The 18778-nt window shown below is 42.2% G+C and overlaps 1 protein-coding gene across 8 annotated transcripts in view; it reads left to right on the top strand.

Moving 5' to 3' along the window:
• FGGY (FGGY carbohydrate kinase domain containing) overlaps positions 1 to 18778 on the top strand; it is a 559614-nt gene that overhangs the window by 468061 nt on the left and 72775 nt on the right. For all 8 annotated transcript variants that reach the window (XM_044002606.1, XM_044002608.1, XM_044002603.1 and 5 more), the window contains one exon: positions 2076 to 2170. In XM_044002606.1, coding sequence (XP_043858541.1) covers positions 2076 to 2170 — 95 coding nt within the window. The remainder of the gene's footprint in view (positions 1 to 2075; positions 2171 to 18778) is intronic.

Here is an 18778-nt window from a genome sequence, read left to right as displayed (position 1 = left end):
ACACAGCTAGTAAGTGTCTGAGGTTGAATTTGAATTCAGGTAGAGCTATTCCAAACTGGAATGGGCTGCCTCAGGAGATGATGAGTGGATCCTCATTAGACAGCTGGACATCTGAAAGTAGAGACCAGATGTCCATAGGGTGAATCCTGGAGGTGGAATGATTTTTCAGGAGCAGGTTGGATAAAATGGTCACTAAAGGCCTTCCCAACATTGAAATTCTGTCATTCTGCTGCCTTGAGGAGTGGAGTGATGAAAGTGTAATTCGGTTCTAGAATTCATTTGACTCCTGGGCACAAACCACTGAACCACACCCCAGAAATACAAAGATGGAAAAGGACGTGGTCCTGACCCTGAGATAAGGCACAGGCACAGGAAAGTTTACAAAATGTGCAGAGCTCAGTATGACTTGAGGCAGAATATGACACAGATAGAGGAGAGAACAAGACGAAGAGAATTTAAGGTTGAGGACATAGTTCCCTGGTGGAGTTTATAAAAAGCTCAGGGAGGGAAGAAAGCCTTGAAAGAAGAGAAGAATTTCAATAAGCAGAGTGAGGAAGGCTGGGGTGTGTCCTGGACATGGGAATGATGTAGCAAATGAATGAAGGTGGGAAAGAATAGTTAACATGAATATGCTGCCTACTATGTGCCAAGTACTGTGCAGGTACAAATATAACATCATTGTATAATGTCTACTTTGTGCCAAATAGGAGGGGGAAAGGAACAAGTATCAAGTGACACCTATGTACCTAGCAAGGTGCTAAGTGCTTTACAATAATTTAATCCTCACAACAACCCTGGGAGGTATTACTGTCTCCATTTTATATATGAGGAAACTGAGGCACAGGAAGGTTGAGTGACTTGCCCAAGGTCACATGGCTAATAAGTGTCTGAGTTCAGATTTGAACTCAGGTCTTCCTCGCTCCAAGGCAAGCGCTCAACCCACTATAACATCTACCTCCCCCTAAAGGGCAGCATTGAGTTTGAGGGAGAGCTGGTACGATGGTTTGGCTGGCACATCATGTGAATTAAGACTGGAAAGCATGGGGGGGGGGTATCATACTCCCATGCTTCCATTGCCTTCCTTCCTCACTTCTGTCTCTTGGAATCGAGGCTCAGTTCATGTCGATGCTTTCCCCAATTTCCTCTTCCTCTAATTGCCTTTTTTTTTTTTAATGTGAGGCAATTGGGGCTAAGTGACTTGCCCAGGGTCACACAGCTAGTAAGTGTTAAATGTCTGAGACCAGATTTGAACTCAGGTACTCCTGACTCCAAGGCCGGTGCTTTATCCACTGTGCCACCTAGCTGCCCCTCTAATTGCCTTTTGAACTCAGAGATCATCAAGTCCAGCTACCTCATTTTGCAAATTAGTCAACTGAGGCACAGGGGACCTATGTGCCCAGGGTCACATAGCTATGGCCTATCTGAGGTAGGATTTGAACCTTGTTCTCCACGACACAAAGTCTCCTGCCCTCTCCATAATGTCCTGCTGGCTCCCCAAGGAAGGAGTTGCTATGGGGTTTTGTCTGTTTGTTTTTAATTTGTATCTCTAGCACCTAGGAAAGTTCTTTGTACATGGTAGGTGTTCAGACAAACCTTACTGACTTTAATTGAATCAAATTTCAGCATGGTGCAGGGAAAAAATGCTTGGTTCAGTTAGAGGAATTTGGTACCAATATTTCTCCAACTGCAAATCACTCTTCTTTGGGCCTCAGTTCCCATATCTTTAAAATGAAGGGGTTGGGCAAGATGGTGTCAATGGGCCCTTCCCGGTAGAGGAGCCTACAAACCTTACTTTTCACAACTCTTCTTCTCAATGCCTCATTTTCCCAATCTGAAAAATGGGCTTGTGGGTCAGAAGCCTCCAAGGTCACTTCCCATGCATAAACCCCCTGGGCTCCTGAACCAGTAGCATAGCCAGGGAGCACCTTCGCACTCCCCACCTCCAAGAACACAACAGTGAAAGGATTGTCTGAGCCTTGATCGCTGTTTGCCCTGAGGTTGGGGGGCAAGGTGGGGAGGAAGGGTGCCTCTCCCTCTTCCTTATTTCTTACCATGCTGTTCCCTGTCCTGTCCAGGCTTGCCCATTGTCCTCTCCCAAGAGGTGGAGTCTGTCTTGGTGGGCGCTGCTATACTGGGAGCCTGTGCCTCTGGGGACTTCGCTTCAGTCCAGGTACGTGCCTGGCCAAGGGTAGGGCCTGGCCCGGGGCCTGTCTCTGCTCTCTGGCTGTCAACAGCCCTTCTGGGCTTTTAGAGAGTCTGCAAAACACTGGCAAGGGTATCATTAAGAAGGAGAGGCCGCAGCCCAAGGAAGAACACAGGCTTCCTGCCTCAGGCACCTGGACTGCTGCTGCTGGTCCGGTATCCCTCTCCCCACCTTTACACACACACACACACACACACACACACACACACACCCTTCCTTGTTTTGCATTTTCAGAAATCTCTTTGAAATGGTTTCTTTGATAAGTTCCTCTACACTTTTGTTATGTTATGGAGTAAAATGGTTGATGGGGATGGCAAGGGGAAAGGGGCCAGCAGGGAGCCTGTGTGGAGTAAGAGACCAGAAGGTCTGGGTTCAAAATAAGCCATTTGCTACTTGTGTAACCCTCTGAACCTCATTCTGATCATTGCAAATACCTCAAAAGTTCCCTCATTGGGTTGGTGTGAAGAAAACATTCTGTGAACCTTAAAAATATTCTAGAAATGTTGAATTCTAGTTATTTAAATATGTAACATATAAAATAAATTCCATAATATATGTATGTATGTGTACATATACACACATGTCATACCTCCTTTTTAGGTGATCTGGAGATGTGCAGCAAAGCCCCAGTGCATAATATCTGCATGCATATGTTATGGGCCCTTCTCATGTGTATATAGTTATGTGTGTGTGTGTGTGTGTGTGTGTGTGTGTGTGTGTGTATATATATATATATATATATATATATATATATATACACATATAATTTCTCTATCATCCATTTAGTCATATATGCATTTCTCTGTCCCTATTCCCCCACCTCTCACTCTCTCTCTCTCTCTTACTCTCTTACTCTTTTTCTTTCTCACTCTTGTTCTCTCATTCTCTCTTGCTCTCACTCTCACTCACTCTTGCTCTCTCTCTCTCTCTCCCTTTACCTCCCCCACACAAACATTGCGGGTGGGTCTAACATAATGAATATATGGACATTATTGTTTCCTTTCTTCCTCTTTGTCAGTGCTATTAAAGGACCATGGGATCTTCCAGAGGTACAAGAGAACCGGGGAGAGAAACAAAGAGACAAAGATGGACCCAAGCACTGGGGACCCATACACAAATGAGCCCATGGATGGCCCTTCAAGTCAGGAGCTTACCTCCTAATGAGAGAATACAACAAACAGAAATCGCAATTGAAATGAGGGAGCAGACCCCCATAGGAATATAGCAGGGAACCTGAAGGAAGGGTCCTGGTGGCCTAGTGGCCAATGAGAAAAGAGAGGAGAAAAGAAAGGGGAGACAGAGAGATAGAGAAAGAGACAAACAGAGGGAGAGGAAGAAGGAGGGAAGGAGAGAGAAAGAAAGTGTGTGTGTGAGAGAGAGAGAGACAGAGAGGAGAACAAGAAGAAGGAGGAGGAGAAAGAGGAGAAATGGAGAGAAAAGGAAGGAGAGAAGAAATGAAGGAAGAAGAAAGAGAGGAAGGAAGGAAGGAAGGAAGGAAGGAAGGAAGGAAGGAAGGAAGGAAGGAAGGAAGGAAGGAAGGAAGGAAGGAAGGAAGGAAGGAAGGAAGGAAGGAAGGAAGAGACTGTCTAGTGTGAAAGAGCCTGGAGTAGACTTAACCTTTGCCTTTTTTCTCCAATTCTCTCTTTGACTCATGAATGTCTTGTGTTCTACACTTGTAGTTCTAACCTTGTGTTTCCAGTGATCCCCTCCCCATCGCATGGGTTCTACTGCCATCAGCCTTCTTCTGTGGCTGCTTGCTTGTTAATGCCTAAAAGTATTTTAAGGTCCTGGTCTTGAATGATTAGGGAATACATTTGGTTTCCTTATTGGATTTTCTGAACACCTTATCCATTTCCCCATCTACCACATAAGAGGAGGGCACCTAGTCAAAGTGAGCCATTGGTGGCTTAAAGAAAGATTTATTTCTAAATTTGATCCCAGGCCTTCCATTCATGATCATTATTGGCCACATCTGTATTAACATCCCGGGCTTTCTTTCCCTAAGAAGCCTGTGAAGGAAAGTCTCTAGTTCTGTATGTAATCTGTGGCAAAGCTCTGCTTCCAACTCAATTTGCAGAAGGGTAACATCAGTGCAGATAGCAAAATGTCTTCTCGATGCCTCAGGTAACTAACTCACCCTATGACAAACTCATGAATTTTCTTTCTCTTTCCCATAGATTTGTCCTCCAAAGTATGTGAACTTACCCTACATTCCTTTATGTTGTTGCCTTGCCCATCCCAATGATATGAGTTAGTTCAAGCATTTCGCTGCCGTCTTTGAAGAAATGGGTTCTGTTATTTTTTTTTCCCTCAGAATCAGCCACTAAGTTGGAATCAATCAATTAATAAGCATTAATTGTCTGCTAAATGGCAGGCACTGGAAATCCAAAATGCCCTTGGCCTCCCCTTCTAGGAAGCACAGGGGACACAGGGGATGGGGGCATGAGACACCCTGTGTAATTACATACATACACAGAAGAGGTGTAAGGGATTCCTTAGGCTACCTAGTCCCCCACTAGTAGCTTAAAACTTCTCTAAGTCTTTTAGGGCATGCAATACATCCCAGAAATGACTTCTTTGAGGACAGGAGCTCTTTTTGCTGTTGTTCAGTCACGTCAAACTATTCATGACCCCGTTTGGGGTTTTCTTGACAGAGATACTGGAGTGGTTTGCCATTTCCTTCTCCAGCTCATTCTACAGTTGAGGAAACTGAGGCAGACAGGGTGAAGTGACTTGCTCAGGGTCACACAACTAATGTCTAAAGTCAGATTTGAATTCAAGTCCTCCTGACTCCAGGTTGGTGCTCTATTTACTGTGACAAGTAGGTGTCCCTTTAGCCTTTGTCTTTTAATCCTCTGTACTAAGCACCTAAATGGAACTAAATAAAAATGTGTTGAATGATTAGTCCTGCACACTTGGCTTGAAGATTTCTAGTGAGAGATAATTAACTCTCTGCCCATAATAAGAAATAACATGAAAAGGAATTAAGGGAAGGAAGGGAAAAGAAGGAAGGAATGGAGGGAAGAAGGAAGGAAGGAAGGAAGGAAGGAAGATAGGAAGGAAGGAAGGAAGATAGGAAGGAAGGAAGGAAGGAGAGGGAATAGGGATATATATATTTATATATATATATGCACATATAGAGGTTTAAATATATTTTATATATTAAATATACATACTATTAAAACTACCCTGTATGAATGTATATAGCTTGTATATAGAATATAGATTGCATATATATGGGAAATATATATTCCACATATGTGGAAAATATATATTTCATATATTTATATATGGGAAATATAAAATAATACATTGAACCCTTTCACAGAAACTAACATTGTCCTACCAAAGGGTTTGTTCCTAGAATCAATGTACATTGGTCACCACAAGTGTGTGGGTTGGGAGGGTCACCCATAGAAACCTATTAGCCTCTTGGAGAGTCAGTATTATGACTAAGTCCATAAGATTAAATAAAAGCAAAAGACAGGTCAACAGGCCATAATTTTATCAGAAATCTGCTGTGATTGGGAAGGGCGCCCAGAAAACTCTGAAAAAAAATTAACAGTTGAATTCAGATTCTTGGAATGCATGGAGCTGGCATTGAAGTCTGTGAATGGGCCTTTGGTTGGGGGAGTTCAACAAGGCATCCCTAAGTATGTGGCTGAAAAAAAAAAATAATGGTTTCATTATTGCCTTGGCCTGAGGAAGGTAATTCTGGACACAGTGCAGTGGAAATCTCTGGCGCTAAGGATGTGTTTAGGCTGCCCCTCCCTCCTCCAGGATTCGAAAGCTAACCCTTTTCTCCTTGCTTGTTGAGAAATGCAGTAGCTCCCAAGTTAATTCAGATGGAAAATGGTGCTTCAAAAGAATCCTAACAGGTTCATAAATTTAGAACTTGAAGGGATGTGAACTCATCTCATCTAACTCTCCCTCCACCTTCATTTCATAGCTGAAGAAACTGAGACCCAGAGAGGGTAAGTTCATTGGCTCAAGGTCACACGGCTCCTAAGTGTAAGAGATGAGATTTGGAGCCAGAACCTCAGCATCCAAATCCATTGTACCAAGCTGCCTCAACACGTTGCTACATCACATAAGGTGAAATCGAAAAAAATGTACTATCTTACACTTTGATTCAAAGAAACCATTTACAAATACACAATGGAGGGAGTGTGGCTGGACTGTAGTTTATCTGAAAAACAATTTCAAGGGCTTTTAGTGGTCTGCAGACTCATAAACAACAACAGTACAATATGGTGGCTACAAAAACTAATATGCAGATTTGCTTGCTTTAATGAAGCGTGTTGTCCAGGAAGAAGGAGGTGATGGTGGTCCTAATGTATGTGGTGTGCCCTGAATACTGTGCTCAGTTCATGGGATCAAATTGTAAAAAGGTTATTGGCAGGAACTTAAATGATATGATGCAGGAGCTTAAATGCATCCTTTGTAAGAATTAATTAAAGAATCTAGGGAGGTTAATCTATGGTTTAAAAAAAAAGTATATGGAGAATGTGCTCGTTCTCTTCAACTCTTCTTTTTTGGTGGGGGTAATGATGGTTAAGTGACTTACCCAGGGTCACCCAGATAATAAGTGCCAAGTGTCTGAGGCTGGATTTGAATCCAGAGCCAGTGCTTTATCTACTTTGCCACCTAGCTGCCCACCCCCCCCCCCCCCGCCCTTTTCAACTCTTTCAAGAACTGTCAAGTGAAAGAGGCATTGGACATTTTGTGCTTGGTCCATCAGAACCAAGAACAATGGGTAGAAATTTACAGAGGGACAAAGTTAGACTTGATGTCAGAAATGAACTTCCTGACTATTGGAGTTATCCCAAAGTGGAATGGGCTGCTGCTCTCAGTGGTTGGTTTTCCCTTGCTGGAGTTTGTTCAATCAGAGGCTAGCTAAACATTTGTCAGGGATTCTTGTTTAACCATAGGTTGGATTAATGAGATCTTAGGTCCCTTCTAACTCTAAAAATCTGTGTGCTTCCTCCATATTTATCCTAGGTCCACCTGTGTGTTTTGTTTTGAACAAAGATGTTGAACATCATCAAGAGCTAATGGATGTTGATGTAGCCATGGGATATAGTTACAGATGAAGAGAGTTTAATGTGTTAGCTCAATGATCATATCTGATGATCTCTGTATAAAGTATGAACAGATGAGACTTTTCTGATGAGCCAGAAGGGAGCAGCCACTTTGGATGAACAGAAATTGTCCATACGTCGGTCAGGCTTTAAAGTGCTAAGTCATGGAGGAGTTCGAAATGGGTGGTTCAGGAGAGTTGGAGGCAAGATAAGACAAGATCATCCTGTGAAGCTGATCTTTGAAGACACGGGGGAGAGTAAGGAAGGGATTTTTCCTTCTTCCCTTCTACCATCTAGAAATGCAGCTACTCCCTCAGAATTAGAAACCCTACCCTGCAGCTGTTAGTTTGGGAGAATCCAGGACACAGTGGAGGAACCAGAGACACAATCTCCAGCTAGACTTGGCTGCAGAGTGTAACGATTGGAATGACGCCACCTGCTGGAGACTTACTGTAGAAGAGTTCCGCCCATGAAGTGAAGGTCTTTGAGGGCAAGACCAGGAGTCTTTTCTTTGGCGTCAGGAAGTGACGCAGGCTAGTGGGAGGAGGAAGGAAGAGACTGGCGCTCAGTCTCAGGCTCTTTTCCTGGGGACTCTGGCGGAGAAGGGAGCTAGAAATGTGCTCTCCCTTTTTTGTTTGTTTGGTTTTTTTTTGTTTTTTGTTTTTTGTTTTTTTGCAGGCAATGGGGGTTAAGTGACTTGCCCAGGGTCACACAGCTAGTAAGTGTCAAGTGTCCGAGGCCGGATTTGAACTCAGGTACTCCTGGATTCAGGGCCGGTGCTTTAACCACTGTGCCATCTAGCTGCCCCCTCTCCCTTTAATAGATAGGAATCTAGGCCTTTCTCTCTCTCTTTACCAAATTCTTATTCTCCTTAATATATGCTTAAAAGCCTAACTCTTGCTAAAGCTTATAATTTATTGGTGACCACTCGTTAGATATTTTAGACAGACTAGGTAGAATTTTAGCCCTTAACAAGAGTAATAATCATTTGAGGGAATGGGGCCAGCTATGGATTTGAGAGAGCTAGCTCTGACTATCTAGCATCTAGCTAGGGAAAAGAGTGGACCCTGGGAGTCCAGATGAACAGCTTGACAGGCAGCAATGCATGCGGAGGAGAAGGACAACATTTCTGAGGATATGATTTAGAGAGACAGGATGTTGAGGTCCTCAAGTTCCTGCCTTGTGAGTTGGCTTGGCCACTTGAGTCTCCTACTTCTGTGTCTCATAGCAATTATACTGTTCCCATTCCTTCCATGGAAGAGTATGTTAGTGAGAGAGTACAATCTGAGTATATCAGGAGAATATTTTGTAACTGCTGTTTCTCTGCCATCTTAGTAAAGAGGCAATTGAGTCTACTGTCTATTAATGGGAAGCCTGCTAGTAGGGGCTCATGGACCATAATTTTACACGGGTAAACCAATGTGATATACCCTTTGAACTTGTTACAGTAGTTGCAGTTCGACAAACCTGTGAGTTGGGGCGGTGGTGGGGTTTGCCCATAGTTGGTGCTACACGAGTATTTGAAGAGTGGGTAGGATGTGTTTGTGCCATATAAGGACAGGTGATGACCAGCGTACTACAAACCTGTAGGTGAGAATCTCTAACCCATCCTTTTCAATCTTCCTTCTCATTTTCTACTATAAATTTTTATGTAATGGGTCAGGCCCAGGTCATCAGGCTTCTGTGTTTGAAACAGTCCCACATCAACCTCTGGAAAGGGTTATTTGCAGTCATCAGGGATGTTGAAGCACAGTGCCGGCAAACACTGTTGTGAAAATCCAACTGCCTCCAAGGGGCCCTGACAAGAGGCATCTCCAGATGCCATATCAGATAGTACAAATGAATTAACTCCTGAGTACATGGCTTCGCAGATGTTTCCATCCCAGCCAGTTAAGGTTAGAGGTTGAAGAAAGCAAGTTACTAAGTGAATCTTATCTGTTTTAATTGCTTTTTAACCCAGGAGGTCAAGAAGAAGGGTTGGGAAAGAAGGGGCCCAAAGAGAAGGATGCTTTTCCTTGGAAATGTTATTTATTGGATGAGCCAAACAAGAGGAGGAAATAAAATAGCTGCTCCCTGTCCAGTAAGGGCAAGTTCTTCCCTCATCTCATTAAAAATTGAAAGCACTTTTGTTTTTAAGTAGGGTAAATTAGTAATTAAGTGCTATGTAATCAACTTGTGAAAACAATACTGAAGAAGGCCAAATTAATCACTCTGTTGGCTTGGATTTTTTTTTACCCTATTAATGCTCCTTTTACAAAAGCTCTTCCTGTGGTGCCAGGATGCATTGGTTTCTTCCTTTACTTCAAACAGCAGAATGGATGGGCATTGCATGGCTGATGGATCACAATGGGCTAAAATGGGAGAAGTTGACTGTATGGATTCAATGTCTGTGGAGAAGTGCAGAGTTCTTTCCTTAGCACAGATTCTTTTCATCCCATAGTTACTCAAGCCTAGGAAACAGCCAGGTGGCATGCTGGTCAAGGATGGGGGGCATCCATCTATCTCCTCCATACTTTCCTTTCTGGCTAATGAGGTACTTCTACTTTTGGAAGGTAGTCTTCTCTTTCCTGAAATTTTCCTTCAGTGCTTGAGTTTTTATTTCATTTATCAAGTCTGTCCCCTCAATAAAATGTAAACCCCTTGAGAAGGAGGAGCCATATCTCTGTTCTATTCCCACATCCCTGAGTGCTTACCAGAAATCAGCATGTAAATGGAGTTCCTGAGTGAAGAATTTTTAAAAACCACATTTATTAGGCACTTTCATATATAAGCTCATTGAAAGCAGGGATTTTTCGTTCTTTGTATGCACAGCCTATAATGCATCTCTGGCATATGGTAATGCTTAATAAGTACATGTTGATTGTTTAATGTATGCCAGGCACTGAGCAAAGCACAGTGAATACACAAACGAAAAGCCAGACAGGCCCTGCCCTCTAAGTTCTTACATTTTAATTATCTAGAGGCAGCTAGATGGTTCACTACAATGCTGGCTCTGGAGTCAGGAAGACATGAGTTCAAATCCAGTCTCAAACACTTAGTAGCTGTGTGACACTGGGGAAGTCATTGAAGTTCTATTTCAATCTCCTTATCTGTAAAATTGGGATAATAAAAGCATCCACCTCTCAAGGTTGTTGTGAGGATCAAATGAGAGAATTTTTCACAAACCTTTAAAGTGCTATAGAAATGTTAGTTGTTGTTGAAACAGCAACATTTGCCACTAGATCTCTGCTTGATTTCAACTCCATCATCACTTTTCTGCTGCAACCAGGGTACTCCCTGGCTTTTCCTTTTGAATATGTTCTTCCTGAATTCGATTTTAAGCTCCTTGAGGGAAGGGATTGTTTTTTTTTTTCTCTCATTTGTAGTCCAGTGCTTAGCACAGTGCCTGGAATATAGTTGATGCTTAATAAATGTTTTTCATATTACCTATGGGATAGCGGTGGCCAGAGAAGGCTATTGTAGTCTGGGAAATAATAGTGATAGTTGGGAAGTTAGCTTATATTTGGCCAGTTCCTGAGTATTTGTTCCACAACTACCAGTCCTGCCGATTAAGCTTGCTTTACTCTCAACTTACTGCCCTTTAATAGCTTGCTTGTTAGCCATCCCCAATCAGGTGTCCTATAGGCATCTCAAACTCAATACATCAAAAATGGAGCTTATTGTCTTCCCAGATCTTTTGCTCCTTTTCCTAATTTCCCTATTACTCTCTTGGGGTCACCATCCTCCTGGTTCTTGTGTTCGGAATCTATCTTCAATGCTTTACTCACCCTCACAACTTCTTCAGTGAGTTGCCATGCCATGATTGTAATTCCTTTGCATTTTCAAAGTCATTCTTTTCTCTCCTGCAGTAGAGTCTTCAAAGCTCACATTGTAGTCTCTGGGCAAGAATCAAAGTCAGATACTAGAACTATGGGGATCAATGACAGCTTCCCAAGCCACTTGCTCCTAAACCACAAACCTCAAAATGCCTTCTCCACTTATCAAGGATGGCTCTGTCAGCTTCACTCTTGACTTGGAAGAAAAAGAAATTGTATTCCGAGAAGCCACCATATTCTAAAACCCTTTGAAATTGGTTCATGCAGAGCCCTGGCAGATTATGACTTCTTACAGAGACTCAGACCCTCAGAGCAGGAAGGGGACTCAGAGGCCATTAGGTGCAACAAAATAAAGGCCTCCTCAGCAAACCCAGCAAGTGCTCATCAAGTTTCCATTTGAAGATGTGGAAGGAAGGGGGACCTGTTCCCTTCCTAGAAAGCTCATTGCACTCAGACAACTCTGATTGTTGGGAACATCCCGACTTCTAGCCTCAGTCTGTTTCTCGGCAATTTCTACCAGGCTCTGTCCTGTAGAGGCCAGAAGACCAATATTCATCTCTCTTCCTCTTGACTCCTCAAAAACTTGGAGTCAGAGTCCGTGCCACCACCTTAAATGTTCCCTTCTCCAGGATAAATGCCCTCAGTGCTCTAAGACAGTTAGGAAGAGGTTTCTTTAGTTTTGCTTTGTCTTTTAATTATCATCAGATGCATAAATGGTTTCCCTTTCATTTTTTTTTTTTGCAGGGCAATGTGGGTTAAGTGACTTGCCCAGGGTCACACAGCTAGTAAGTGTCAAGTGTCTGAGGCCGGATTTGAACTCAGGTACTCCTGAATCCAGGGCCGGTGCTTTATCCACTGCGCCACCTAGCCGCCCCCTCCCTTTCATTTTTACCATCCCGGAAAGAGAAGTTCCAGGTCTTGGCAGCAAGAGAAGTGTCCCTCTTGATCCTGAGATTGGGATTTCCTAAAGATTCTTGAATAGCCAGAAAGCAGCAAAGCATCAAAGGGAAATACTCTGCAAGCATCAGGGGTAACAGATGTCCTGTTGTATCAGGTATCAGTAAACAGCCTAGTGAGGGTGGCATATGGCCATGTCCTCCATGCGGACATCCCGCTGGCACTGACAGGCTTCCCTATGGATCTATCCACCTGCCATCCCCCTACAAGGACACTTGCTGGTGCATTTTTCCATCTAGGCAAATATGCACCTGTAATACAATCCGTAAGGCAAAGTCTGCTCTGCTTGCTAGCAGCACTTCCAATTCCACTTTCTTTTTTCCTTTTAGGAAAATTTAATGCTCACACAATGTACTAGGCTGGTAGCCCTGGAAATTCTAGTACTTTATATAGCATCCCAGCAAGTACAGAGAGTTTCCTAACCTGGCTGGTTGGTCCCCCTTATCCTTGCTTTGGGTATTTCATAAGATCACAGCTTAAAAGATTGAAGGGACCTTAGAAGCTATGGAGTCCAACCCCCTCATTTTACAGATGATGAAATTGAGGAAGAGGGGATCATTGAGCTGGCCAGGCAGGATCCATGAAATCATACATTGAGGGTTGAAAAGAAATGTAAAGACTATAGAATCCAACCCTCCTGACTGCTTTTACAAATGAATAAACTGAAGCACAAAAGAGTTAAATGATTGACCCAGGATCACATAACCAGAAGGTTTTGAACCCAGTACTTCCAACTTCCAGCTCAAAGTGCCTATCTACTAAACCAAGCTAATGTGTGAAAAGGAAGACTAGGACTGTCTTCTCTTTCTAAAAACACTGTTGGACAGCTAGGTGGTGCAGTGGATAAAACACTGGCTCTGGATTCAGGAGGACCTGAGTTCAAATCTGACCTCAGACACTTGACACTTACTAGCTGTGTGACCCTGGCAAGTCACTTAACCCCAATTGCCTCATTGCCCCCAAAACAAAACAAAACAAAAACAAAACACTGTCCATGTCAGTATATGGGGTTTCATTTCATGGACACTGACTCCCCTTGATAATTGATGATAGATGAAAGGCAGGTCAAAAAGTCTTCAAGCCATAGGTATTAGATTCCTTATTTAGTCCAGGCACAATAACACAGAGAAAATGGGTCCTTAACTGCAGAGGCAGTGGTGACATCACTGTAGGAGCACCCCTTCATGAATGAAATTCCAGATCCTTGAAGTCTGTTCCCAGGCTGACCAGTGCCCCTCCTCATTTCTATGTCATATAATCATAGGTTTTAGAACTAGAAGCAGAGGTGATGTGAACCATAAGTGAGATGTAAGGCACCTTGCAAGCCTTAAAGTGCTATATAAATCATAAGTAGTAGTAGTAGCAGCAATAATAGTAGCAGTAGCAGCATCATTGGTAGTGGTGATAGTAATAGAGGTATTGTAGTAGTAGTGTCAATAGTGGTGGTGGTAGTGGTAATTATTCTACATTCACCAGGCTTACAATCTAGCAATGACTCAGTTTCCTGAACTTTCTACTGAATTAGTGGCTGAGCTCAAGTACTGTTTATAGAACAGTAGAGAGGTGTGCTATTACATGTTCAACAACCAGGCTCTCTGGGGGTGGGGGAAGTGTATGAACACGCATTTTTAAGCTTGATCTGAATTATTGACATTTTCTTACATCCAATCAACAGAACTATAAGTCAAGCTCTGATTTGCAAACTAATAATTTAACAATCAGCTCTCAGAAGCTGGTTAGAACTCAGAACTTGTATAGTCCAATCCTCCCATTTTTCAGAAGGGAAATTGTATCCTAGAGAAGGGAAATGACTTGCCCAAAGTGACACTGATAGAAAGTACCATGATTTTTCCTTAGCTCTGATTTTAAATGCCATAGGGCATAGGTTCAAACATTCAAGGGTAGTGGTTAGTGAGCTATCAGTGGCACATAAAGATGACAACCCATGGTACACCGGGATAACCAAGGTGGGTAGAGGAACTTTAAGGGAGAAGCCATACGTCAGAGTTAGGGTGCAGAATAGGTAAAGTGTGAAGGAAGGAGCAGCAAGGGTAGAAGGGTATGAGGCTGTGATCAGAAAGAGGAATCAGTTTTGGAAAGATAAAGCATGGAGTAGTGGGGAAAGCACCATATTTGGACATGGACCCGAGTTCGAATTTCCAAATTTCTATTTACTACTTTGAGAACCATGAAGGGGTAGCTAGGTGGCACAGTGGATAAAGCACTGGCCCTAGGTTCAGGAAGACCTGAATTCAAATCCGGCCTCCAACACTTGACACTTACTAGCTGTGTGACCCTGGGCAAGTCACTTAACCCTCATTGCCCTGCCCAAAGAGAGAGAGAGAGAGAGAGAGAGAGAGAGAGAGAGAGAGAGAGAGAGAGAGAGGAGAGAGGAGAGAGGGAGGAGAGAACGAGAACCATGGACAAATCACTTAAGCCCTGTGGCCTTCATTTGTATGGTGAAGAATTATATTGATTCCATGTATAGTGCCATGAATAACTCAGAACCCAGGAGTTCAAATAAACAATTATTTTAATGAAAACAGTCAACATTCCCCAAGAAAATAGAAATCCTCAAAGTATTTTTTTAAAAAGTAAAAGCACTTACTTCAGGGAGGTGAAAACAGGTAAAAGTTATTGGCTAGGAGATTAAAGTCACTTAGCAAGGAAGTTCCTTAGGTGCCTAGGAATTCTTCCCAAAGTCCTAAAACCAGTTTTTATTTCCCCTATGTCCAAAGAACCCTCATCTGGGTTCCAAATCAATCCATCTTAGAGCAAAGTAAACAAACTGTCCCTCAGCCCCTCCATTGCTTCTTGGTTCACAACAACCTAGGTTGGTGATTTGGGAGTGGGAGCATTAACCAAAAATGGCCAGCTCCACCAGTGTTCTGGACCACAATGGGAGGTTAGGCCAGATGCACTCACAGATCCCCTTCCAGCTCAAAATTTAGGATTCCATTATCCTATGCTATACCCTAGGTTCTTATGATATTCTTCTGTAATCTTTTGTGATGGTAGGCATTTTCTATATTTTAGACATCATGGCATAATGGATAGAGTACTATATTTGGAATAATGAAAACAGGGGTTCAAATCCAGCATTTAACAACTCTAGAAATGTGAACATGTACCAAGTATTTTATTTATCTGAGTTTGGGTTTCTTTAGCTCCTAAAATGATATAGTAATATCTGTAACACCTATCTCATGGGGTTTTTGGTGAGGCTCCAATTGAATAATGTATGTAAAACATTTTGTAAACTTTTGAGTCCCAAATATATGCCAATAATCCTCCTCCTCCCCCTCATTCAATGGAGTTTACATAGAAATATTCCTGAGACATCTCACTATCCTGTTATTAACTTTTTCGATTTCATTTTCAGGGCAGCTAGGTGGAACAGTAGATAAAACACTGGCCCTCGATTCAGGAGGACCTGAGTTCACTTGACATTTACTAGCTATGTGACCCTGGGGAAGTCACTTAACCCTCATTGCCCCCCAAAAAAAGAAAAAAGAAAAAGAAATTATATTTCATTTTCTATGAACTCTCACCATTAGATAAATTAAATGTGTTTTTTTAATTGAACAAAAGTATTAGAATGTAAGTTTATCTTCCGGAGGCTCGCTGAAAGTATCATTGCTAACTCCAGTAAGAGAGATGACAAAAGGTCTGATATGTATGCACTTCATCTTGTTCTCAGATAATTTTTATTTCTTCTAAGAAGTCTCTATTTCAAAAAAATTTCGATCACTCTGGTGAGAAGTTATAAGGATTTGTATAGAAGCATCTATTTAAAATGTTGTCCTTAAATTTTAGTGAATCAATGTAATATCCAGCAATTGTGGGAAACAGTTAAGTTGGAAATCATGGTTGGTCTGAGGGCATTTTAATGGTTGAGTTATTGAGAATGTTTTGAGGTCTGTATTTGTATGGATGGAGATTTGTCATAGCAGTTCCTGAAAAATAGTGAGCTTCTTATATGGGTCTCACCACTAGGTCATGTCTTACTTGGCATTGAGTAGGTGCTAAAATTTGCAGCCTACAGTGTTGAGTTGCCTAGTTTGTACCATTTCCTTACATAATCTCCAATGATCACTAAGCTTGGGTTCTTTTTTTTTTTTTTTTTTTAGTGAGGCAATTGGGGTTAAGTGACTTGCCCAGGGTCACACAGCTAGTAAGTGTTAAGTGTCTGAGGCTGGATTTGAACTCAGGTACTCCTGACTCCAGGGCCAGTGCTTTATCCACTGCTCTACCTAGCTGCCCCTTGGGCTCTTTTAAGGATAATTTTTCTGTAATTTTTGCAGTCATTCCCCAGTTCTCAATAGCCATCCTGAACCCCCTCCCTTCTATAAAAAAATGCACAACTGAACTGTTTCCATGATATTTACTTGCTGATATACTGTTGGCCAAGTATCAAGCCTTTGGGTTCCTCCTTGGATCTTCTTCCTTTCCTCAGAAGTGAAACCATTTTCATTTACATTCAACAAATCTGACCCTCTGTACCTGTTATCAGCCTTTGTTTCTGCTCTGGGCAGTGATGTTGGTTCATTCCAAAAGCTTTTCTATAGATTTGAGCATGTTATTCATATCCTCTAAAAATGTCGGTCAATCTTCTTCCCTTTTGAAGAGGAAGCATTCACAGTTCCATGTTACACAGTGTTTTCTCCTTCTGCTTTATAGGGATGGGCCAAGTTGTTTTTAATAGTGTAGGGCTGGGGCACTTAGGTTGCACAGTGGATAAAGCACCAGCCCTGGATTCTGGAGGACCTGAGTTCAAATTTGACTTCAGACACTTGACACTTACTAGCTGTGCGACCCTGGGCAAGTCACTTAACCCCCATTGCCCCACAAAAAAAAAAATAGTGTAGGGCTGATTGTGGGGTTGCTTTCCTAGTAGCGGTCATACTCCAGTGGCTCCCTATTGCCTCCAAGATCAAATACAAAATGCTCTATTTGCCATTCAAAGACCCCTTCCTCCCTTTCTAGTCTTCTTGCACTTTACTCCCTAACCCATCCTCTTTAATCCAGTGACCCTCCTGGCTCTTCCACCGAGACACTCTTGGCTCCTTACATTTTCACTGTGTCTCCCCCATATTTGGATCAACTCTCTCTCCTCCTTTCTGCTTACTGACTTCCCTGGCGTCCTGTAAGTCCCAACTAAAATTCCCTCTTGTACTTGATGCCTTCCCCAATGCTTCAATTCTAGCACCTTCCCTCCATTACTTATTTCCTATTTATCCTGTTTGTAGCTTGTTTTGTATATATTTCTTTGCATGTTGTCTCCCCCATTAGATTGTAAGCTCCTTGAGAGCAGGGACTGTCTTTTGCCCCTCTGTGTATCCCTGGCATTTGTCTGGCACAAAGTAACCCTTTCATGACTGCTGATTGATCGGTAGTAGAATGAGGTTTCATATTTCAGCATGTTTTATGTTTCTCATGCAACACTGTAAGATCTATTAGGGAAGAGGAATAATAGGCCTCTTTGTATCTCTGTATGGCACAATGCTGTGCACATTAGAGATTCTTGGTCAATGGCTGTTAAATGAATGAATGAATGAATCATTTCATAAAAAAGCATTTAATGAGCACCTACCATGTGGTCAGCATTCTGCTAGGTGCTAAAGTTTTTGTTTTGTTTTGTTTGGGGAGAAGGAGGAAAAGGAGAGAGGAAATCTAAGACATGCTTTCTGCCACAGGAGATTAATGTGTATGTGTGTATTCCAATACACATACCTACACATGTGATTGTGTATGTACTCTACACATGTATATATTGCTGTATGCATGCATACCCGTGCACACACATGTGTGCAGTTCATGTACATGCGGACACATGTGCAAACGTGTAGATGTACATGTATGTGTGCACATGTGTATGCATATATGTAAGTATTTATAAAATATCTCTGGTACAATTGGGGAAGCAAAACTCTGAGTACTTCTCTGTTTAATAACAATTAGAAGAAGGATATTACTATGATAGGCTGGTGTAGTCAGGAAAATAAAGCCTGGCTTTGAAGAAAGTGTCAGGTTGGCATCAGCTGAGTTGGGTGAAGGACATTACAAATGGGGAAGTTGTATGAGCTGAGTCACAGAGGCAAGGGTCCACATTATGTATGTCAGGGACAAAAAGGACACTGGTTTAATGAGAAGGGAGTGTTCATGTTGGGTACTGGTAGGATAAGCATTGAATAAGGAATGGAAGGCTAGATGATGGAGAGGATGGCCATCTCTTGCTAGTCTGTAGAACTCTGGATTTCATTGGGCATCTTTAAAACTAGAAGATTTATTTGGCTAGTGTCCTCAGGAGAAAATGACTATCTAGATTCTTTTTTGGAAAGAAAAAAAAGAATAGATTGGTATTCCCATAAAAAATAACACTAAGTGCTTCTTGGATGTCACCAATAATGCCTTGTTGTTTGGAAGGGAAGCAGCCTGACCCAAGCTGTAGATTAATTCAGTCTGGGAACAATAATAAATGTTTTATGACTTATCTTCCATGTTTATGAGGGTAGACTGAAATAGAAGGTATAAAATATACTCAAAAAGTGACCTTAGTAAGAGAGAGAGGCTGTGGTCACTGTGCTGTGTACTTCTGTAAAGGATGGAACAAAGTCTCGGGTCTTGAGAATGTCAGGCTCTCACACAACCACCATGATGAGAATTCTTCAGATCTATCTACCCCAGGATAGCACTGACATTCTGGCATTACAAGCCACAAC

Source organism: Dromiciops gliroides, chromosome 4, assembly GCF_019393635.1.
Source record: "Dromiciops gliroides isolate mDroGli1 chromosome 4, mDroGli1.pri, whole genome shotgun sequence".
NCBI classification, from domain to species: Eukaryota; Metazoa; Chordata; class Mammalia; order Microbiotheria; family Microbiotheriidae; genus Dromiciops; species Dromiciops gliroides.
The sequence above is the reverse complement of the archived record's forward strand: the minus strand, read 5'-3'. Positions and strand labels throughout refer to the sequence as shown.